Source organism: Microtus ochrogaster, unplaced genomic scaffold (assembly GCF_000317375.1).
Source record: "Microtus ochrogaster isolate Prairie Vole_2 unplaced genomic scaffold, MicOch1.0 UNK29, whole genome shotgun sequence".
In the NCBI taxonomy this organism is placed as follows: domain Eukaryota; kingdom Metazoa; phylum Chordata; class Mammalia; order Rodentia; family Cricetidae; genus Microtus; species Microtus ochrogaster.
In genome coordinates this window covers 573,376-598,145 of record NW_004949127.1, presented here as the reverse complement: position 1 = coordinate 598,145, position 24,770 = coordinate 573,376, and the positions used below count along the sequence as shown (strand labels likewise).

General features: G+C 41.8%; 1 protein-coding gene and 1 pseudogene across 4 annotated transcripts in view; both read right to left on the bottom strand.

The window, feature by feature from the left end:
* Window positions 1-4,221: 4,221 nt before the first annotated feature.
* Window positions 4,222-24,770, bottom strand: part of Rrm2b (ribonucleotide reductase regulatory TP53 inducible subunit M2B) — a 30,800-nt gene continuing 10,251 nt past the window's right edge. For 3 of the 4 annotated variants that reach the window (XM_005368112.3, XM_013354116.2, XM_026789782.1), the window contains exons 3-9: window positions 19,015-19,131; window positions 15,900-16,033; window positions 15,299-15,393; window positions 11,958-12,091; window positions 8,959-9,063; window positions 6,474-6,587; window positions 4,222-5,656 (exon numbers count right to left, since the gene is read on the bottom strand). In XM_005368112.3, the coding sequence (XP_005368169.1) occupies window positions 5,504-5,656; window positions 6,474-6,587; window positions 8,959-9,063; window positions 11,958-12,091; window positions 15,299-15,393; window positions 15,900-16,033; window positions 19,015-19,131 (852 nt within the window). In that variant the 3' untranslated portion in view covers window positions 4,222-5,503. The remainder of the gene's footprint in view (window positions 5,657-6,473; window positions 6,588-8,958; window positions 9,064-11,957; window positions 12,092-15,298; window positions 15,394-15,899; window positions 16,034-19,014; window positions 19,132-24,770) is intronic. The other variant, XM_026789781.1, reaches the window with a different exon arrangement.
* LOC101984915 lies at window positions 17,199-17,686 on the bottom strand (annotated as a pseudogene).

Here is a 24,770-nt window from a genome sequence, read left to right as displayed (position 1 = left end):
AGTGAACAGACTGTGACGTGCACTGCACACACAGGAGACACTGAACAGACTGTGACGTGCACTAACCTGCACACACAGGATAGACAGTACACGCCCCTTGGTTGGGACTGTGGTAGTCTGCACAAATAAAAAATGGTCTTACCCCCAAAAAAACACACACAAAATGATATAATGATACAGTTTATTTCAACAAACTTTACAAAACAGATAATTTTTTTGGTGGAATAAAGCCCTGAGTCTCTCTATAAGCAGGGTCAATTTGATTGACCATAACGTATTTTAACAAAATATATTTAGGAACACTATGTCTCATAAAGCTTCTTACACACACGGCAGATTCTGAGATTTTGTTAAGTGATCAGACACTTAGAAAAGTCAAAACAAAGTTGTAAAATAGTTAAATACATGTTTAAAATATTGTGAACTTACTTTTCTTTACCAAAAAAAAAAAAAAAAAAGTCATCCTCTGGTCTTCCTGGTTTACATGTTTTCTTTCACATAGCTAAGTCACAAACCTGAAGAGCGATTTCTCCTACTATGCCTTCAGGAATATCAGATTCTCCTGCAGACCCAGGGCAGTCTACAAAGGAGCAAATCCCTTAAGGAAGGGACGAGAATTACAATCTCACTTCTGAGTACTGCACCCCACGTTCTGCCTAAGCTGGCTTCCAGCTCTCAATTAGTTCAGAACATGACACTTGATCTTAGAGCTAATTTGCCTTTAGTGCAGCCCACCAAAAGTTTCTTTATCACTGGCATGGCACTGAGCTCTTAGCTTAGTTGCGAAAAGTAAATCTGGAGAGTCTATGAGAATGACATAAATATATTTAAATATAAAATACATAATCTGAATGTTAAATTATTTTTGAACATGCACATCTTCTTTATCACAAAAAATAAAGTTGTATCTGGGCATGGTGGCACACAGCCTATAATGCCTATTTGGGAGGCTGGAGCAGGAGGCTCGAGAGTGCAATCCAGGCCAGACTGCGTGATGAACTCCAACTAAAAGAAGGAAAACAAAACATAATAAAGTGGTGACAGAAGTAGAATCTGGATATTTTAAAATGAAACACTGTAACATCTTCAGATAGTGGTGTGGCTGGGAGTTGATTACATCACAAAGTAAGTGTTTATTACTGAAATTCAGTCCTGCAGAAAGCACTGGTCCAATGCTGCTCCACACCATGCGTCTACGTGCTGAAGCGTGCAGTGGAACTACTGTTATGACAAAGTTGTTTATGATTCTACGATAAACTGAATTTCTTTGAAACACATGTGCTGGAAAAAAGAGAAGAGCCATAAACTTAAGCTTTCTTTACCCGTGATACATGATACATCCTGTAACTTCATGATTCTTCCATATCTAAGGACCAAAATAGACGTAATCAATAAATGTAGAACTTGGGGGACTGATGGATGCAGAATACTGAATGGAGCAACATTACCATGTATTAAAAATTCAGTTTTTTCAATCTTATACAATAAAGGATTGTCTGGAGGCATTACCATCCCTGACTTCAAACTCTATTACAGAGCTACAGTATTGAAAACAGCTTGGTATTGGCATAAAAACAGAGAAGTCGACCAATGGAATCGAATAGAAGACCCTGACTTTAACCCACAAACCTATGAACACCTGATTTTCGATAAAGGAGCTAAAAGTATACAATGGAAAAAAGAGAGCATCTTCAACAAATTGTGCTGGCAAAACTGGATGTCAATCTGTAGAAGAATGAAAATAGATCCATATCTATCACCATGCACAAAATTCAAGTCCAAATGGATTAAAGACCTCAATATCAGTCCAAACACACTGAACCTGATAGAAGAGAAAGTGGGAAGTACTCTACAACACATGGGCACAGGAGACCACTTCCTAGGTATAACCCCAGCAGCACAGACATTAAGGGCCTCATTGAATAAATGGGACCTCCTGAGACTGAGAAGCTTCTGTAAAGCAAAGGACAATGTCACTAAGACAAAAAGGCAACCCACTGACTGGGAGAAGATCTTCACCAACCCCGCAACAGACAAAGGTCTGATCTCCAAAATATATAAAGAACTCAAGAAACTAGACCGTAAAAGGCTAATCAACCCAATTATAAAATGGGGCACTGAGCTGAACAGAGAATTCTCAACAGAAGTTCAAATGGCCAAAAGACACTTAAGGTCATGCTCAACTTCCTTAGCGACCAGGGAAATGCAAATCAAGACAACTTTAAGATACCATCTTACACCTGTCAGAATGGCTAAAATCAAAAACACCAATGATAGCCTTTGCTGGAGAGTTTGTGGAGAAAGGGGTACACTCATCCATTGCTGGTGGGAATGCAAACTTGTGCAACCACTCTGGAAAGCAGTGTGGCGGTTTCTCAGGAAATTCGGGATCAACCTACCCCTGGACCCAGCAATACCACTCTTGGGAATATACCCAAGAGAGGCCTTATCATACAACAAAAGTATATGCTCAACTATGTTCATAGCAGCACTGTTTGTAATAGCCAGAACCTGGAAACAACCTAGATGCCCTTCAATGGAAGAATGGATGAAGAAAGTATGGAATATATACATATTAGAGTATTACTCAGCAGTAAAAAACAAGGGCTTCTTGAATTTTGCATGCAAATGGATGGAAATAGAAAACACTATCCTGAGTGAGGTAAGCCAGACCCAAAAAGAGGAACATGGGATGTACTCACTCATATTTGGTTTCTAGCCATAAATAAAGGACATTGAGCTTATAATTCGCAATCCTAGAGAAGCTAAATAAGAAGGTGAATCCAAAGACAAACATATAGGCATCCTCCTGAATATTAACCTTCATCAGGCGATGAAAGGAGACAGAGACAGAGACCCACATTGGAGCACCAGACAGAAATCTCAAGGTCCAAATCAGGAGCAGAAGGAGAGGGAGCACGAGCAAGGAACTCAGGACCGCGAGGGGTACACCCACACACTGAAACAATGAGGATGTTCTGTCCGGAATTCACCAAGGCCAGCTGGCCTGGGTCTGAAAAAAGCATGGGATAAAACCGGACTTGCTGAACATAGCGGACAATGAGGACTACTGAGAACTCAAGAACAAGGGCAATGGGTTTTTGATCCTACTGCACGTACTAGCTTTGTGGGAGCCTAGGCAGTTTGGATGTTCACCTTACTAAACCTGGATTGAGGTGGGCGGTCCTTGGACTTCCCACAGGTCAGGGAACCCTGATTGCTCTTCAAGCTGATGAGGGAGAGGGACTTGATGGGGGAAGGGGAGGGGAATGGGAGGCGGTGGCGGGGAGGAGGCAGAAATCCTTAATAAATAAATATATTAAAAAAATAAAATAAAAATTCAGTTTTTTGATATTAAGACTTCTTCTAAACACAGCTTTGCTTATTGCTGCTGTGAGCAGGCAGCACATGAAGGCACTGGCACGACTCACGCGGAAGATCTGGACTTAAACTTCGGGGCCATGCACGGTTGAACTGTCGTCTTTCGGTCTGAGGTGATTGCAGCTTTAGATGGTTTTGTATGGCAGTAGCTAAGTATCTTGAAACATGCTACCCGAACACTCCAAGCTCTTTGATACTCTGATACTCTAAAATACCGTAAACAGTATTGCTATGGTGTGCAATAATGTATGCAATATTTTAACAAAGGAACAGGCAAAACTAATTGCAATGGATGAAAGTTAAAAGATGTGACAGCCCCAGAATCTCACAGTAAAAGGACAGTGGCTGGAATCATGGCTATGTTTTTCAGCTTCTCTGACCCTCACCCCTCTCTCCATGTTTTAGTAACAGGTGTTGGCAGGCTTAGAAGGGCATCAGGTGACCACATGACCAGTGGGAAGCACACAGCAAGAAAACCAATCTGACTATAACTCAAACACTTCATTTCTGATAGTCCCTCTAACCGTGGAACTATGCCGCCTCTCTTGCATTCATTTAGAGTTCCTAGTTTGATCAATCAGTAGTTAGAGAACACATGGAACAAAACTTACATAGAGAGAAATCTCTAAATTTCAGTTTCCAGAACTTTGTTTGTATTCCATGTGTGTGCACTGTGTGTACTCTGTGTGTGTGTGCACTGTGTGTACTCTGTGTGTGTGCACTGTGTGTACTGTGTGTGTGTGTGCACTGTGTGTACTGTGTGTGTGTGCACTGTGTGTACTCTGTGTGTGTGCGCACTGTGTGTACTCTGTGTGTGTGTGCACTGTGTGTACTCTGTGTGTGTGTGTGTGTGCACTGTGTGTGTGCACATACAAGTGTGTGGTGTATGAGCATGTGCTGCTATGGTTTCTATGGAGTTGCCGGGGATCTGGACTCGGGCCCTCATGTTTGGGCAGCAGGCACTTCACTGAGTAGGAACCGGGGTTTGATGGGGCTCAGGCTTCCTCTTGGTGCTTCCTGAAAATGAAGAGGCACCCTGCCCAGGCTCCTGGCTCCTGGCCTTTCCATCTCCCTTATCATCTAGCTCTGCAGCGTACACAGTCCCATTAAAGACCATCCCTTCATAACACTGCTGAGAGATTTAAAGTATAAAGACATACAAATGAAGTCTATCACAAAACACTGCAAGATCTACCAGCTCTGAGAATATGACTTTGGGAAGTGCCCATCTATCCTGGTTCTAAACATTCCAGGGCTGCACCTGGCAACAGTTGGCTTTTTAATTCCCGAAGGAGAATCGCTTTTTTTCTAAGGCCCACAACCATGGCAACGTGTGGACTCTGCTCCACAAGCCTTCCGCCCTAAGCAGTTATGAGCTACATTCTTTACCGCAGATTGAGACAAGCAAAGGGGCTGATGAGAATCATGACCTCCCAAGGTTTCATATTCTCATATTCTTTCTGCAACATTAGACCCTAATGGACTCTAGACCTCCATCTAACCTAGAGTCACAGTCACTTTGGAGAAGTGCACTGCAACCAGTCGTACCGTTGGTGTTCACTGGTCGTTGAGGTAGTGGAGGGAAACGTATCTTTGTGTATCTGTTCTTCTGCGACCTCCATGAACTTGGGGCTTACTATCATACATGTTTACAGATCATTGCCCTGAACTTTACAGTGACTGACTGACCTGCCAAGGTCACACAAAGGAGTAAGGGCAGGATGTCAAACTCATATATGACTCCTCAATCCAGGCTCTTAATGCCAACTTATGTGTTAACGACTAAAGAAAAAGCCACGCCCTCTCACCGTATTAATAAATGAAGTGCATTTCGATAAATCAATGGTTTATAATTGACTTCTTGATTTCCTTCTATTCAAACTCTTATTTCCTTACAGGAAATACTCAACGTTTCAAAAGGACAGAAAAATAAATTGCTATTTTCCCAACAAGGTTTTGTTTGTTAGTTTGCTCTTGCTGCTGTTGTTTGGGTTTTGAGACAGATCTCTATACATAGCTCCGACAGTTCCCACACTCCACCTGCCTTGGCCTCCTTGAGTGCTGGGACTAAAGGCATGCGCCACCATATCCGGCTTCTGTGGTGTTTTAACTGGGGAGAGATTTAAAAGTCTGCATCCAAGGTGAAGACATTGTCCGTGGTCTCCGCCATGACTGCGAAACGCTGGTACTCAGAAACTCGCTTCTCAAAGAAATTCGTTTTCCCTTCCAACGAGATGTTTTCCATAAAATCAAAGGGATTTTCTGCCTGGAAAACCTGGAAAGAAGAGAAACGTCTTAGAGATTAGAAGAATCCAATCACACTGCACAACAAGGCAAAGACAAGAGAAGCCAGGACAGGTCCCCACTACCCAGGCACCTGCAGGGCCACGCTGCCCCTCTAAGGCGCTGAGGGCTTGCGACGGCTGTCACCAACTTCATTTTAAGTTTCAAAGGATTTTGAAAAACCATTTTTTTTTCTTACAAAACAAGGCTGTGTCCTACACATTTTATTTTCTTTTCCGTCAGAAATGGGCTATGTGACCCACGTTGTCCACAAACTCGAATCCTTTTGCCTTAGAATGCCAGAATTATGGGTGGACATCGCACATCCAGCTTGTCACATGTTTAGAGGAGACTAGCGTGTTACGTGCGCTTTCAGGAGAGCAAACGCGAGAGGCTCACTGGCCTGCAGCCCTGCTGGTGGCGTGTGATCTGCACGAGGATGGATGCAGCCCTGCTGGTGGCGTGTGATCTGCACGGGGATGGATGCAGCCCTGCTGGTGGCGTGTGATCTGCAGGAGGATGGAGCCCAGGGCTCCTATATTTCAGTGCTCGATTCCAAGCTGGCGGGCTACCAAGGAAGGAAGAGAAGGTGTGGCCCTGCGGGAGGAGGTGTGTCACTGAGGGGGTGTGTGTTTTTGAGGTTTCAAAAGCCCGTGCCAGGTCCAGCTGCTCTCTTTCTGCCTCCTGTCTGTGGGCAGGACCCCGTTATGTGCTTTCTTTCTTAAGCTGCCTTGGTCACGGTGTCTCTTCACAGTGACATAACAGTAACCAAGACAGGTCGTTAACATGATTTAAAACACTTTAGTTACCTTGGAGAAGCCAAGTTCCACAAGTAATCTGTCAGCTACAAACTCAATATACTGTTTCATCAAAACACAGTTCATTCCGATGAGGCCGACAGGCAAAGCTTCTGTCAAAAACTCCTGGGACACAAACAAAACCAGAATCAGATCCAAACACATAACAATAAGTATACATTCCCAAACATGGAGTACAATGATTTGAATTTGAAATGTCCTCTACAGGCTCATGTATTTGAACACCTGGTTCCTTCCCGATACCACTGTTTAGAAAGGTCATGGGTCACCAGGCGTGAACTCTGAGGGCCTTTTTCCCATCCCAACTCTACTTTCTGGTCTGCCAACACTGGAAGGAGAGTGCTCTGAGCTCCTGCTGGAACCTTCCTTGCTGGGAGAGACTGCACCTTCTGAACCACGAACAGGTTCTCCCAGAGGAATGGACAAGGCACAGGAATTTAGCTTTATCCGTATTCTAGACACTGCTTTGCTGGAGGTAGGTATGCCAGGATAAATTAACACGACGGGCGATGGCCATCTGTTTACAAATGTTTGGGATATTACTAATTACATGATTTCAACTTCTCAGGGGGCCAAAGTTAAATAGAAAATAGCGAATTACTGGATCTTTTAAAGCAGTGTTATAGGACCTGACTCCTAGATTTCATCAACAGGGAAATGGCAATGCTCTGTCCTGAAGTTTCCAGACAAAGCTTCAGAGACACCACCATGGGAAGCGAGGCCACAAAAGTGAGGCAGGAAAAGGACAGTAATTACAGAGTGTGGAATTAGACCCGGGTGTGGAGGTCGGGAGATATACTGAAATCCAACTGCATTTGAAGACAGTGATAAAGTGTTAACAGAGGGAAAGGAAAAGCATATTAACCAGGAAATTCATCCTCAAAATGGTACGAAGATGCCAAAACACAAACACATTTCTCCCAACAGTATGAAAACACTGCCTATAACTACACGCTGTTCAAAAGTAAGTCGAGCAAATCCCATTTTTGAGTTAGCTCTTTGGAGTGCACTGTTAAGTATACTATCAAGCGGCTTCCAGGCACCACATTCACACGCCATAAATGAAGTTTTACTCTAATTCACTTCCTGATTCACTGTGTGAATGTTTGGCTTGTGCTTCAGCTGGGCAGCCCGCTACATATTAAAACAAAAATTACCGCCGGGCGGTGGTGGCGCACACCTTTAATCCCAGCACTTGGGAGACAGAGGCAGGCAGATCTCTGTGAGTTCAAGGCCAGCCTGGTCTATAAGAGCTAGTTCCAGGACAGGAACCAAAAAGCTACGGAGAAACCCTGTCTCGAAAATACAAAAAAAAAAAAAAAATTACCATCCCTTTCTAGTAGTTAAAGATATAAAACTAAGAAGCTATAATAATTAAAATGTTTGCTATGTGATCATATTCAAAAGACATTAAATATAATTTTAATTATATATCTATATAACTTTGTATGATTATATAAATATATAATTTAAATAAATTAAATTTAAGCAAATGAATTTAAAACAAAAATACATCCCTGAAATAAACAAGATACACAAAAAACGCTGATATGTAATAAAGACTGACTTTTAATCAAATTATAAACTGAGGTAACAATTTCAGTACATCATATGTCAGTTCATATGAATAAGAACAGCCCCCAGAGGCTCATATATTTTCATACTTGGTCTCCAGTTGGTGGAACTGTTTGGGAAGGACTAGGAGGCGTGGCCTTGTTGGAGGAGGCGTGTCACTGGGGGTGCCCCAGCACCACGCCTACTGCTGTGCTCCCCGCCATGATGGTCATGAACTCTACAACCTTGAGTCCCAGATTAAATGTTTTTCTTTTATAAATCGGTGTTTTTTTCACAGCAATGGAAAAGAACCAAGACACTGTCAGATTGAACTACATGAATTTGCTGATATTGACATACAAACTAAACTTACTAGTCAAATGCCTCTGGGCACAGTATCTCAGTGCCAGGAGGGTGGGGCAGAAGGACTGCATTAGTTCAGGAGTTCAAGGCTAGCCCACACAGTGCCAGGAGGGTGAGGCAGAAGGACTGCATTAGTTCAGGAGTTCAAGGCTAGCCCACACAGTACCAGGAGGGTGAGGCAGAAGAACTGCATTAGTTCAGGAGTTCAAGACTAGCCCACACAGTACGAGGCACCATTTCAAAACAATATTTAAAGGCAAACTGCAGGGACAGGAAAGGCAGCTCCCTCGAGCACTGGCTGCTCTTCTGCAGGACCAGGCTTTCATTCCGGCACCCACAGGGACCTCAACCACGCGCAGCTCCACTTCCAGGAGATCTGTTCTCCTTTGCTGGACTCTGTGGGCAGCAGGCAAGCATGCGGAGCATAGAAAGACATGCAGGCAAAACATGCATGCACATAAAACCAAATAAAAATAGAGCAAAAAACCTGAATATAAAATAGGATGCAGTCACGTGATAACCGGATGTACTAATAACTACGTTAAGCTCCCGCGCTTACCTGCTCAATTTTAACGGCATCGACAATGATCTCCCTGACCCTTTCTTCTGAAGGCTTATTTACCAAGTACTGAAACATCAGGCAAGCAAAGTCACAGTGAAGCCCCTAAAACAGAGGACAAGCGCTGTTGTCAAAGAACGTCCGTTAAAAACTTGCACAATGTGTCATCGTGCTGTGTGAAGTAGGAACAGGAAGTTTCCTCTCCCCTCCACACTGCATTGAATGCCAAGGCCATAACTTATATAGAAACTTTTAACCATAGTAAATCTTACTTTTTTAACATTTTATATTATTAACATTTTGTGATATTAATACTAATTTACAAACCAAAAAATTTGTAACAAAAACATTTTGGAAAGGAAACAATGTAAGATGCGACAACAAGAAAAACCAATTTTTTTTTTTTTTTTTGGTTTTTGGTTTTTCAAGACAGGGTTTCTTTGTAGCTTTGGAGCCTGTTCTGGAATCGGTCTTAAATCAGGTTGTCTTTGAACTCACAGAGGTCAGCCTGCTTCTACTTCCAGAGTACTGGGATTAAAGGCGTGTGCCACCATCACCCCACTGAAAACTGATTAATTTTTAAATGTAAAAAATTTAAAGAATAATTAAGGAACAGTAATTAGTTACGGTAATGAATCATGGTTGCCAATTTGATGGGACTGAGAATCACCATAGAAACACATCTCTGAGACATCTGTGATTTTTCTGTATTAGGCTAATGAAGTGGGAAGACCCACCCCTACTGTAGGTGGTACCATTCCCTACCGTTCCACAGACTGGGGTCCTGCACTGAATAAAAAGCAGGCAGTGAGTTGGACACCAGCACCCTGCACTCTCAGCTTCATAACTGGGGATGCTAGCGAACCGGGGATGCGGATTCGACAGGACCAGCTGGTGCCGCCTCTTTCTTCCCTGCTGCGATGGACCTATGACCCTTGACCTATGACCCAAACAAGCCCGCCTACCCGCCCTCCCTCCCTTCCTTCGTTGCTTCTGGTCAGGGTTTTTCTCACAACAGGGAGAGCACTTACAGGTAACCCAGGAGCACTTACAGAGACTCCAGAAAGATAGTGTTTGCTGCAGTTAACAGCGCTAGAGAAAAAAGAACTTGGTGAAATGCAAATAGAAAAGCAGGGTACAGGCCACCTGAAGCCACAGGAAATAACTCAATCAGGAAAATAAACCGCAGGAACAGCCTCGAGCACAAAATGATCCTGCAGACCAATGACTACTCTAAAACCTGAAGTAGCTGCAGAACAGATGGAAGAGCGTTAGCCAGCACTCAGGACTCCAAATCAGAGCTGAAAATTCCCAAAAAACAGGGAATTTCCACAAATCCAAAACAGAAAGAGGAAACAAGGCCACATACAGGAAAACAATAGATTTCCCAACAGTATTAATTTTTAAAACATAATTCCAACGTAGGGTACATTAATATTTTTAAACTACAAAGAAAGAAGGGACCAAGGTCCCTTGGTAAGGGACCAAGGATGGGAGAGGAACGCTCCCTATAAGAGGTTACAATTCAGAATGACTTAGGTCTTGCTAAGTAACACCACAAAAGACCAGCCACTCAGAAAAGAACCTCACATCAAAGACTGTATTTCAAGGAATACCAACTAATCATTCTCTGGCAAAACCATCTGAATAAACAAATAAAACCCATACCCTTTGACAAGCTAATCATGGGATTGTACTAGTTACTTTTTCCCGACCGAGTTGACTCAAGACAATGCTTTTAGCAAAGGCAGCATGAGATGCTAAACGCTGATTAGAACTGGCAGCTAGCTAATGACCGCAGAGACCAGTACACCAACAGTAAGCACAGCCATCAGGTCGCTAAATGAATAACTTCGCAATTTAAAGCAACTCCAATCAAAATCCTGTTACTTTTTATCCAGAAGCTACTCTGGAAGGATAAATGGAATAACCTTAGAAGGACATTTTAAAATGAACATTTTGAGACGTATTCTACCAATAGACAGCAGTGCCCACTGAAGTACGGGCTTGTAATCTCCGATACTAGAGAAGTTGAGGCAGGAGAATCGAAGATCAAGGCCTGTCTGGGCTACAGAATGTGTTCAGTGTCAGTCTGGGCAACTTGGTAAGGCCGAATCTCAAAAGGAAGAGGACCGGGAAATAGCTCAATGGTAGAGCGCTTGCTTTGCAAGGTTAAGGCCCTGATCTTGTTCCTCAGCACAGGATAAAACGGGTTTGACGTCCCTGATTCTAGCCCTCAGGGGTCAAAGTCATCCTCTGCTAAATATTGAGCCTGAGACCAGCCTGAGAGACATGAGAACCCTGTCTTTAAAATCACCAGGGCTAGCAAGATGGTTCCATGGGTAAAGACTCTGCTGCCAAACCTGAAGATTTGAGTTCAGTCCCTGGAACCAACATGGCAGGCGTGGCCCAACTCCTACAATGTGGTATCCTCCAACTTCCACATGTGTGCCATGGCAGGTAACACCCAGGCAGACAGACACACAGAACGATCACACACAAATAAATATATGCAATGCGTGTTTTTCAAATCAAAGGATCATTTGAGAAAATATTTAAAATAAATACAATGAAATTGAAATAGCATATTATACTCATCCTATCTATCTATCTATCATCTATCTATCACAAATTCAGTAAATAATGTTAAAAGAGGCCAATGAGACCAAGCATAGTGGTATACTCTTTTAATCCCAACACTCAAAAGGCACATGAACGCAGGCCTGGAACTCGGGAAAGAGTGCCTGGAGTCCAGAGAAGGCTGGAGGACGTGTGAACATTTAGAATCCATGAGGACAAAGGAGACCAAGGCAAGAATCTACAACATTCATATTTAAGGATGGGTGGAGGCCAAGGAGAAACGGCGGCTGTGGAAGGAGCACAGAGTCTCGCAGGCCCAGGCAGAAGTGTGTTTCTATTTCCTTTTCGCGATCTCCAGGGGAAAGAAAACTAAAGGAGCATGGTAACACAAGCCGAGGGAAGAACACGCCCTTCCTTACTTCATCCCTGCTGATGAGTTCATTCGAGAAAGTGAGTCCGGGCATGAGGCCTCTCTTCTTCAGCCAGAAGATAGCAGCAAATGACCCAGAGAAGAAAACGCCTTCCACGGCAGCAAAGGCCACCACTCTCTCCCCTACGAGACAAAACAGGTTCCATTTTCTAACTGGACGCTGAAGACATTCGCGAGTCTACAGGTGCAGGAGGCTTTTCACAACATTAAACTGCCTTCCTAAGAAATGAGCCAAACAAGACAGCGCTCTCCACAGAGGTCTTCAGGGCAGAGGTTTTCCACTCTGCCTGCTAAAGGAGAAAGACACGTCTGTTTCAAACCCTGCGGCAAGCATGGATTTGAGTAGGTGGTTTTGTCTGCACAAAAATGGATTTTCATACACCAAATAAATAAAAAAAAAGAGGTGATTTTCCTGTAAAGAGCATGCGCCTGTGAGTGCAGACACGTGTGTGAGCTCACTGCGTGCACACAGGTGTGGATGCGAGAAAGGGAAGCACGAGATGAACTTATGACAACCGTCTTCCTCTAATGGGAGGAGTGGTTGCTAAGGTTTATATTTTTGTTAGCAGCCCATTGTTGCTAAAAGATTAGCTGTGAGCATTTCAAAAACCTTGCAGAATAAATTTTAAAAAATCAGCTGAAGGCAATGAATTCATCTCGAGGATAAAATGTTCTGTTAAAGACAGAAGAGCCAACTTAAAAGTTCATTCACTGAAGGCAAGGTCTCTGCAGAGACTCACTCCCAATATCTTTAGTGACGTCACAAGGTCTCTGCAGAGATTCATTCCTAAATACCTTTAGTGACGTCACAAGGTCTCTGCAGAGATTCATTCCTAAATATCTTTAGTGATGTCACAAGATCTCTGCAGAGACCCACTCCCAAATATCTTTAGTGATGTCACAGCTGTGACACTGTCTTTAGGGTATTTTGGATTATAACACACACACACAATATAATTTTAAAATTTAAAACCATTCTATCGACATATCTAATTTTTATGCTGAAATCCAGAATTTCTAATTTTCAGAACAAACATGTAAATCTCAAAAAGCAGGGTGACTGAAGTGTCCCGCTGTCTCGAGAGGAGCCTGCTTTGCCCTTGCTCTTTTCTCGCTTACCTCAGTCCAAACAGATCAACCACAGCAAAGAGACAGGAACCTACACTGTCTGTTAATAACTTACAACATGAGAAAACTTCTGGTTTATCTTTATGAATGCCATTTAAAAAGTTGCCTTGAAAAATATGAAGAAATATTAATAAATAAGTGCTGACTGAGTTCTGTCGAAAGAATTATAGAAAACTTTCATGTGACTATAATAAATATTACAATATGAAATTAACCACTGCTTCATCTCATCCTTAACTGAATATTAGTTTATGATACTTTTTTCCTGCAACTAATTATTTAGCAGGCTATAATAACTGGCGTTTTGAAGTACTAAAGTCGTGCCGTCTGGACAGTTATCTGTCAGAGAACGGGACTAAAGCTGGACATAGAAGAGAGCTGTCTCAACCATCCCGTGCATCTGGGCGAATGCTGAAGAGAACACCATAAGGAACAGCCACAGAAGGCTGCTTCAGAGAGAGTGGAAAGACTCTGATGAGGGGCTGGGAAAACAGCACGATTGGAGTTTGAATGCCCAGCATCCATGTAAAAAGCCAGGAATGGCAGGCACACATGTAATCCTAGATCAGAAATGGATACAAAAGGACAATGGCACAGCTACCGGCTAAAGTGCCCATGCTCTCACAAGCAAATTCCCCCTCAGATTTCTATAAACAATCTCAATGAAACTCATCAGGGCTCTCTCTCTCTCCTTGTCTCACGCACATACACACACACACATACACACGGAAGGAAGGAAGGAGGGAGGAGGAACAGTTCAGGAAGACAAATCAGCTTCCGGCCTCCATAGGCATATGCACACACGTGTGCTTGTACCTATACACAGGCACTCACACACACACACACACACATGAACACATACTCACGCACAAAGATATAAGAGATATATTTTATAAACTTTTGAAATATATGTGAAATAGAGACAAGCAGGACACTCATTCTGAAAACTGCAGTGGAGGCAGAAGCCTCATGGTGTGTTTGGAGGGAAAGTGGGATGTACTTTTTACATACAGCGGAGTCCACAGTGCAGGACACTGAATGCATAAATACTAGTTTTTGAGGTTACAGAGGTAATTTCAAAACAAATACAAAAAGTTAATATATCTGTCAATCTTAAACTGGACAGTATATTTTAATTTAAAAAAAACTCAGATAAATAATTAGAAATTCTTAGCTTTATAGGAACTGAATCTTCTTACAGCATAACACATAAACTTTAAAACAAAGAGATATTTTCAAAGGATTATGCTTAAGTTTTTCTTTTTCTAAAAACGATAGACTGTGAGATTTTAGAAGCAGGGAAAGAACAGCTGCCCTCCTTGTTCTTGCTCGGGGTAGCAGCTGCCAAGAAGTCTCCACAATGGTTGGGCAAAGTCCTGCACAAGGAAGAGCTGCCTTTGAATGTGCTAGGGTGCAGGTGGCCCTCAGAACTGCATGTCCTCTGCTGGCTACAGGAACAGGAAGTGAGCTGCACAGCAAACCATCCCAATTCTGCTGACTTCTAGTGCCACTCCCCAAAAAGGAGAGCTACCAATTGTCTAGCCAACCTCTCCCTCTCCCTCCACAGTTCACACATGTATGTATCATGGCACACGCATGCCTCTGTTCCTCTACACAAACCTTAATGTAAAAGTATTTTAAGGCTAGGCCGAGTGACACATGCTGGTCCCCATGCTCAGAAGACTGAGGAGGAGAGCAGGTGAGTTAAAGGCCATCCATTCTGAGCTACACACATCCTGAGACTCTTTCTCATAAAAAAATAAAAAATAAAAAATAAAAAAAAAAATTGGGGTGGTGGTGGTTTCAGCTTATCCGGAAGTATGTCTGCACTTAACTTACCTGTGAAAGCTAAGCTTGGTACTGCAAACTGTTTCTTGTCCTGGTTGACTATACCAATCTTGCATTTCAGAAACTAGATCTTTGTTTCCAAGACTGGTAGGACTTGACTTGCTTTATCCCTGACGCGCTTTAAACCGGCACAAAGCGGCGGTGACTGCAATTCTCTTGATTGGGTTTCGCTGACTTTTTAACTCCCCAGTGTGCCTGCTGAGATCCTGCCTTCCCGGGTTCTACTGTACTAGGCACAAGGAGCAGCTTACTTCGCACCAGTCCCTAGAGAGTCCAGTGCGCTGGCTGGCGCACTAAAGCCCCCGCACTCCGCTCTCACGCTAACCTGACGACATTCCAGGTAATGCTACTCACCGAACGTCGACTTTCTGTCAGCTATCCAGCGCAGAGCCCAGTCTGCCTTCTTCTTAACATACGGCATTGTTTCAATTGCATTAAACAAAAATTCCCTATAGAAACAAAAGACATCAAGGAAAAAGTATTATTTGTTTGTTACCTGAACTAAGGTTTAACAATCAGAGAGAGTGACTGTGACTCTCACGGTGCACTACCAAATCGAGTGTGTCCATATTTTACATGTTCATAGTTATGAATACAGAAATAAAAGCAAAACTCAGATTAGTGGCTTGGATATAAACGGATCTAAAAAATCATTGAAATGCAGATATTCAATTTATAAATACAAGGGTTTAAAATGGTATTCATTATCTATCTGGTTCTATGCCAAGTCTTTAGTACATTATTGGGCAATAAAAAACTATACTCACAATCTTCCATGCATGAATAATATTTAATACTGTAGTTTTAGAATAAATTCTACTTTCAATGTAAGCAAAAGCTAAACCTTCATAAATAACTATCCCCTCCCCACACACACGTTAATACCTTTTCTTTGGATCCCAGATGTAAGTGTCTATTAGTAAACTGTAGATTTCTGATACACACACGGTAATACCTTTTCTTTGGATCCCGGATGTAAGTGTCTATTAGTAAACTGTACATCTCTGAGTGGACATTCTCGATGAGAATTTGAAAGCCATAGAAACAGCGAGCCTCTGGAACTTGCACCTCTTGACTGAACCGTTCCACCTACAGAAACATGGGCAACAGAGAGATCCGGTGAGCGGGCTATCACAAAACGCTGGTCACACACTACAAGCATAACGTGACATCAGAAGTCTCATTTTAAAATCTTTTGTCTTTTCCGGCAGTCAGGAAGCTGGACAGGAGGATACTGATCTTAAGACCAACCTTGGAAACATGATCTAACTGATCTTGAGATCAATTAGAAGGCTCAGGAGGTAAAGTTGCTGCCAAACCTAATGACCTGCAACCTCATGGCGGAAGGACCGGCTCCCCCGTGTCCTCTGACTTCCACACACACACATACACACACACACACACACACGTAAAATTTAATACAATATATAATATATTGTGGAAAAAGATGTCTGTTATACAACAAATAGGACACAGAAGACTTATCAATGTTTTTCTTTCCTTTGTCTTTTCTCGCTGTTTCGTGGTTCTGAGGCTCAAACCCAGCAGAGTCTTACGCAGTGCTGTAGTATTTACCTATGCTAGGCAGGTGCCCACTGAGCCCATGCCCACAACTCCATGAACTGTGCTCCTGAGCAATGGGACTAATTTACCTTCTAGGTGGAAACACTGCCTATTGAACAGTAAATTTTAAAACATTATCAAAAACAGTGATGGGGGGGCTGGAGAGATGGCTCAGTGGTTAAGAGCACTGCCTGCTCTTCCAAAGGTCCTGAGTTCAATTCCCAGCAACCACATGGTGGCTCACAGCCATCTGTAATGAGGTCTGGTGCCCTCTTCTGGCCTGCAGACATACACACAGACAGAATAGTGTATACATAATAAACAAATAAATATTTTAAAAAAACAGTCATTTTGCCTCGTAAAGCTTTTTCCCTAACAGTGGACAGATTCGTTCTTCTGGCTCATTCTGGATGGTTCACTAACAGTGGACAGATTCGTTCTTCTGGCTCATTCTGGATGGTTCTGGATGGTTCTACTTCTGCTCTCCTGAACAAAAACCTATTTCTCCTGACTGAGCAGAACACGATTTCTTTTTTTTAATTGTTTTTATTGAGCTATATATATTTTAACACTCTCCTCCCTTCCTCTCCCCTCTCCTTCATTCCTCCCCCAAGGTCCCCATGCTCCCAATTTACTCAGGAGATCTTGTCTTTTCTACTTTGCATGTAGATTATATCTATGTAAGTCTTTCTTTTTTTTTTTTTTTTGCCATGCCACGAGGTGTTTTATTTTCATCAATCATACAAATAATTTTCTATAATATCCCAGGGCAAACCGGTGAAATTTGGCAGTCCGATTAGTGGGGGGTCCCCCTTCAGAGACCCGCCGGCCGGTGGCATCGGCGCGGAGTGCCCGGGTTCACAGTGCAGCTTGTGGCTCGCGTCCATCTTGCAGGTGGCTCTTCCTCCACATCACGAGGGGGTCTCGGAGATGACGGGGTGGGGTGGGGTGGGGTAATCCTCCGGTCTGGGCTTTTAGGAAATTTCACTCCTCTTTTCCTGTTCAATGGTCTCTTTGGTCGGCAGGGTGTTCTTCTCCTGCGTCTCGGTCTTCTTCAGCTTGGCCTTATCGAAGCTGGCGATTTCCCCCATGTCCAGCTTGTCTGCCATTTTCTTACAACCCGTGGAGTCTCGTTCCGAGCTCGCGCTCCAGGTGCTCCCACTCGCCTTGCTGCAGCAAGAGACCTATGTAAGTCTTTCTTAGTGTCCTCAGAGTTGTTTTGATTTGCATTTCTCTGATGGCTAAGGATGTTGAGCATTTCCTTAAGTATCTTTCAGCCATTTCAGATTCATCTGTTGAAAGTTCTCTGTTTAGGTCTGTATCCCTTTTTTTATTGGATTATGTGGTATTTTGATTACCAATTTCTTGAGTTCTTTATATGTTTTGGAGATCAGCCCTCTGTTCTATGTGGGGTTGGTGAAGATTTTTTTCTTATTCTATAAGCTGCTGCTTTGTCTTGTTGACCGTGTCCTTTGTTTTACAGAAGTCTCTCAGTTTCAGGAGGTCCCAGTTATTGTTTCTCTCAGTGTCTGTGCTGCTGGGGTTATATTTAGGAAGTGATCTCCTGTGCCAATGCGTTCAAGTGTACTTCCCACTTTCTCTTCTATGAGGTTCAGTATGGTTGGTTTTATGTTGAGGTCTTTGATCCATTTGGACTTGAGTTTTGTGTATGGTGATAGATATGGGTCTATTTCCATTCTTCTACATGTTGATATCCAGTTATGCCAGCACCATTTCATAACATGTTTTTTATATGAGGAGCAGAACCTAGATCTACACAGAGCTGCAGGTGACTATTAAGGGCATGTTCTCTATCAAGTTTGTTATTGGAGGAAAAAAAATCAAGTTTATGAATTTTGTGAAATTTTGGATTTTGTTTCGCTTCGCTGAGGCTAAAGCTCAAGGCCTCTATAATGCCAGCCAATGCTGTCCAGGGTCAGGGTCAGCCCCACACTGTATGTATTTGTATTTGGTAAGATTTATGCTTGATTCCATAATACATTGTTAGTCATTTGATATCAACTATCTTTTCCTCTGAAACTTCATGAGAAAAATATACTCAGAAATTAAACTTTGGTGTCTGGGGAGGCACCTTTACTGGGTAAGAATACTTGTTACATTAGCATGAGGACCCTAGTGTGGATTCCCTAGCACCCACATAAAAATCAGGGCATGTGTCTGTGAGCCTGTACCCCAGTGCAGAGGTATCAGAGACAGAGGATCCTTGGGGTTCTCTGGACAGTCAACTTAGCCAAATAATGGTGAGCTCCAAGTTCAATGAAGAGACTTTCTCTCAGGGAAAAAGGCAGAGCAACAGAGGGAGACAGCCAGTGTTTCCTCTGGCCTCTGCCTAGACACACACACACCACAAATGATTTTAAATAGAAGTTAAGCTTCATCTAGTCTATTATCAAGGCATCTTTCTTTCCTCAGGCAGGTTCTATGGTGACCTTCTTAACACTGTCATTCAAATACAAAATAGGGACAACAATAAAATAAAATCTTACCAAGTTTTCATTGACAATTCCATCACTGGCTGCAAAAAAGGCTAAGATGTGGGAGATGAAATACTTCTCATCCGACTTAAGCTTGTTCCAGTGAGGGAGGTCCTTTGACAGGTCAACCTAGGACAAACACACTCCAGTTGCTTTTCACTTAAAGAGTTTAGAAAAGTTTTTCTTTAAAGAAGAGCTATGTCAGAAAAAAAAATACATTAAAAATCACAAAAATCAAAATAAGATAAATGGTATGTTAACAATAACCTGCTGTACTCAGAACATTTACCTAATTAGTACATTATAGCTGCTCTTGCCACACAGGAGGACAAGAATCAGTACACAAAACAGTATATATGTTTATTTGTTAACAGGAAAAAGTTTATACACGTGTGTGCTTGCATGCAAGTGTGTGTGTGTGTGTGCACACATATTTTACAACACCATGATCCACACCTTAAACATATCCAGTAAAATTTGTTTAAACAAACTAAACAATCCTAGCATGTTCAAGGAAGTGAGGTGGGAGAGAGAGAAACGAGGAGAGAAGGGGAGGAATCTGGTTTTTGGCTAATTGGCCAGGATACATTCTTAACATATTAAAATTAATAAAGCTAGTGGCATAACACCAAGTTAATGAATGAACAAAAAGGAAAGAGAAAGTAAAAAACTAGTCAAGTACATAAAGTAGCTATCAGCAGTCATTTGTTTCTGCAATAGTTACTATATTAGTTAGATTCATCACCTGCTAATTATAGCCACTAAGCTACTGCTAGCTACTCTTTTTTACTGAAGAGTCATTATGTCAGGAAGATAATAACCTGGGTTTTGAGGCAGTTTATAGGGATGACTTTGTGGTGGTTTGAATAGGAGTGGTTCCCAAAGACTCATGTGTTTGAATGCTTGGCCCATAGGGAGTGGTACTATTGGCCTGGTTAGAGGAAGTATACCACTGTGCAGGCAGGCTTTGAGGCCACATATGCTCAAGCTACACCCAGTGTAGAATACAGTTCACTTCCTGTTGCCTGTGGATCAAGAAGTAAAACTCTTAGCTCCTTTTCTAGAACCATGTTTGTCTGCAGGCTCCCATGTCCTCCAAGATGATAATGTAAACCTCTGAAAATGTAAACCAGCCTCAATTAAATGTTTTCCTTTATAAGAGTTGCTGTGGCCATGGTGTCTCTTCACAGCAATAGAAACACTAACTAAGACTGGCTTCTTCTAGAATAAAAATATCTTCGAAAATGTTTATTAAAAGTATTCTTTGTAACTAAAAGAATAATGGAATCAAAAACTTGGCAAAAACCCAAACTTTTCAAATTATCATTAAATGTACCTTACTGAGTTAGCTGGATCTTACTGCTACACCAAGTCACCACAGACAGGATAGATTAAAAAAAAATCATTTATTCTTCAAAGTTCTGGAAGCTGTAAGTCCAAGGTCTGGGTGTGTACTGGCTGAGTTTACAACCAACTGACACGGACAGAGTCATTTCGGAAGAGGGAACCTCAACAGAGAGTGATACAGACAACAGAAGCCGAGCTTGTGAAGTTTCAGAGGGAAGTCTGAGAGTCCCTTAAAAAACTACCGTGCTGGACAGTATTTTGAATTGTTTCCTGGGTTTCAACCGGAGCTGAAAAATCAGCTGTGGCTAATTAACAAGAGACCAGCACCACTGAAGAGAAACCTTTCCATTACTCGGACAATCAATGCTGGTTAGCTGGAGCTGAGAAATTAGCAGTGATTAAGAAGAGACCCGCAGTGGAGGATCCTAAGTCTGGAAATATTCCTGAGGACCATCACACAAAACTTGTGGTCCTGCTGGGACCAAGGCTGCCTCACATGCTGGCACTCAAACTGGGTGGTATAAAAGTCCCAGGTGGTGCGGGGTTTGAGGGCATGAAGGCACCCTCAAGAGCAGCTGAAGCTTGGCACTGTGTGGCAGGCTAGAGTCCCTTAAAGACCAGGTACTGCCACCAATGAAGGTGCAGCCTGAGTTACAGTTGAAGCCCCAGGAAGAAGGAGTCATGGAAAGAAATGGAGCCTAGCAGCATCTAGCAGGATTAGAGGCTCTGAAGAGAGCCAAAAAAAAAAAAAAAAAAAAAAAAAAAAAGCCACAGAGAAACCCAAAAAAAAAAAAAAAAAAAAAAAAAAAAAGGCTATCGGTAAAGGTGCAGCCCAGATACAGTGGTGAGCCCAGTGTGTAGGAGATGCCAGTGCCGTGGATAACTAGAAAGAACAGTAGAAGCTGTGGGGTGGAACAAGTCTGTGACTAGGAGATATATGCCTGGGCCCTCTGGAGGAGCCCAATATTGTGAGTGAATTCCAGATGGCTAACGCTGAACTTTTTATACTTTTGGACTTGGATTTTGCTTTGATTGGTTGTGACTATGCCCTTGTTCTTTCCTGGTGACAGAGGTTTCTGTCCCACCTAGTCCTGCAGCCATTCCATCCCAAAAAAATAAACAAAGGCTTATGTTAATTATAAACTGGTTTGCCTATTAGCTCCGGCTTATTATCAACTGATTCTTACATCTTAAATTATTCCATAATTCTTGTCTGTGTTAGCCACATGGCTTGGTACCTTTTATCAGTGAGGCATTCTCATCTTGCTTCCTCTGTGTCTGGGTGACAATTGCAAACTCAGCCTTTCCTCTTCCCAGAATTCTCCTGTTCTCATTACTCTGCCTCTCCTTCCTGCCTTATCACCCTGCCTATACTTCCTGCCTGGCTATTGACAAATCAGCGATTTAGTAAACCATACATCTGACAAATCTTTACAGGGTACAAGACCATTGTCCCACAGTCTTCACTCTCCTCTTGGAATAAGAAAGGAACTTTTTTTTTTTAAATTTTTAACTTGAGATCACTGTTAAGAGATTTCATTGTAAAAAGATTTCAAACTTTTGGAGAGACTTTGGAGCTTCAGAGAGACTTTGGATATTTTAAAGTGACTGAACCTTTTAAGTGTTTGAATTTGTAAAGACTACGGGATTTTTAAAAGTTGGAATGTTTCATATCATAATACTATTATTAATGTGAAGGTTAGGTTTGCGGAAGAACAAGAAATGGTTATGGTTTATTAGTAAAATGTTTGTGTCAAGTTGACAAGGGGTCAGTTGTGCTGGCTAGTGTTATGTGCCCCTTCCCAACACCATACTGGCCTGTGTACAAGCCTGTAGAGTATTTTCTTAACTGATGATTGATGTTGGAGGGTCCAGCCCACCAGGGTCGGTTCCACCCCTAGGCCAGTGGTCCTAGGTGCTGAGAAAGCAGGTTTAGGCAGGTGGTAGTGGCGCATGCCTTTAATCCCAGCACTCAGGAGGCAGAGGCAGGTGGACCTCTGTGAGTTCGAGGTCGGCCTGTTCTGTAAGAGCTAGTTCCAGGACAGGCTTGAGAGCTATAGAGAAACCTTGTCTCAGAAAAAAAGAAAGCAGGTTTGGTAAGGCACAGAGAGCAAGTCAGTAAGAAGCCGGGTTCTCGCCTTGAGTACCGACTCTGACTTTCCTGGATGATCAACTACAAGGTGTAAGATGAAATAAACCCTCTCCTCCCTAAGTTGTTTTTGATCATGGAAATAACCATGATGGAACAGCGGTAGTTTGTTTTGTTTTGTCTTTTTTTTATGTGTACACATGGTTTATCCACATGTGTGGTTTTTTGTACTTTGTAGATGCTGGCTGCCCACAGAGGCCAGAAGAGTATTAGATCGCCTGGAACTAGAGTTACTGATAATTGAGTCACCATATGAGTCCTGGGAATCAAACCTGGGTCCTCTAGAAAAGCAGCCAGGGCTCTTAATTCCTCGGTCATCTCTCCAGCACCCAAAGCGAACATTTTCAAGAAGTTATTTAGATGATGCCTTCTTGCCATATGGTCACAGGGCAAAGAGAAAACTCCCTTCTGATATTTTTTTTTTATAAAGACATCAATCCCACTCATGAGACCTTTACCCTCACTATCCTCATTACCAAATTTCCTCCCATTGCCCAACCTCCAAACATCATCACACTGGGGATTAATGGCTCAATTTGCTAATTCGGAGAAAACAACAGTGCATAGCTCTTATATTGTTTTATAAAAACCCCTAAGTGTGTTTCACAGTAATGTGACAAATACTTGAAATATAAAACTGTCCTTTATAAAAAAAAAATCTGCTGGCTTTGATTCTTTAATTATTCTAACCAAATTTCTTCATGACCTTTCAAAAAACAAAAAGACCAATATTCTAACCTTCAGTCATTGTATCCTTTCCTGAAACTCTTTTCCTGCTATATTCTAATATTTTCTGGCCACTCAATACATGCCAGACAGTAGGCTAAGCTCTAGAAATGCAGTAGGATGAGGAGGGGAAATACTTGTCTCCACTTTATAAAATATACCAGCAAATGCCAAGTTCCCTTCTACTATCAGCTCAACTCAGGTTAAATCTTTCCTGTTCTCATATACTATATTCCTGATATTAAATTTAATACTGCAATATGTCTAGTCTTAAATATTAAATTTGCCTCTTTAAACACTAAGCTTTAAAATGCCCTATACATTTTACTTGTACTGTTAAATAATAATGGTCATATTTCCTTCTAGAAGTAAAATTCCTCATCTATTTTATCTCATATGAGCTCATCCTCAATTTCACCACCTAAACAGTGATTCCAGACTTGCTGCTACAGCTTTCAACCCTCACGGCTCCCCGGAGGCCCATGTGTTAAAGCAAAGGCTTGGTTGCTACCCTGTGGCAGTTACTGTATAACTTAATTTTCTCAGGTATTTTTGTCATAGTAACAGAAAGCTTATTATCAGAATTACCTGACTGGCTTTTAGAAAACTTCCAAACCTATACTTTGTCTTCTGAGTCAGGGCCTATTATTTTGGAATTAATTCAACCACTGATTTAAAAACTAGAATATAAAGTTAGTTAACTATTTTTTACATAATTTGTTTAATATGTGGAACTAAAAATATCTTTGACTTCCTTTCAAAACATGTATTTGAATCTTCCTGCAAAAACCATATCAACTTTCGTTTTAATTTTTTAAATTAGTATATCCTGGTCATAAGACATTTAATATTGTTTTTAAAAGAAGCAATTAATTTCCAATGAATTTTGAGAAACCCAAATATCACAAGTTCCTTTTTTAAACATGACAAACAAAAAGACCAACTGTGTGCTCTACTGAACCATATCTAACAAAAACTTTCTAAAAACCACAGGCAGATAGGTAAGTCAGGTGTGCAGACCATCCTGGACTACTATAAAAACACTGGGTATTTGTTTCAGTTGGGTGTTTTGCTTCATATATCAACTACAATATATAACAATATTGACAGTATAACAAAGATATGTAAATATCTGAAAATAACGTAAAGAAATTTCAGACATTGGTGCTTTAAATTCTAGGCTAAAATTTCTTTTATAAAGTCATAGTTCACATTTATTTAGTGCTTATCAAATGTCAAATATGATTATAACTACTCCATTGATCCTCATAACAACCCAATGTGCCACATACTAGTAGCCTAATTTAACAGTGAGATGCGGAGGAAGAGGAAGCCACAGACAGTACGTGGCAGAGCAGGATTTGCATTGAAGCAGCCTGGCCTCAGACCCTGCATTCTTCACAGGGTGTTAGTTCCATAGATCAGCTTGGTCTGTTTTCTAAGCCCCTTTCATCTATCTATCTATCTATCTATCTATCTATCTATCTATCTATCTATCTATCTATCATCTATCTATCATCTATCTATCTATCTATCTATCTATCAT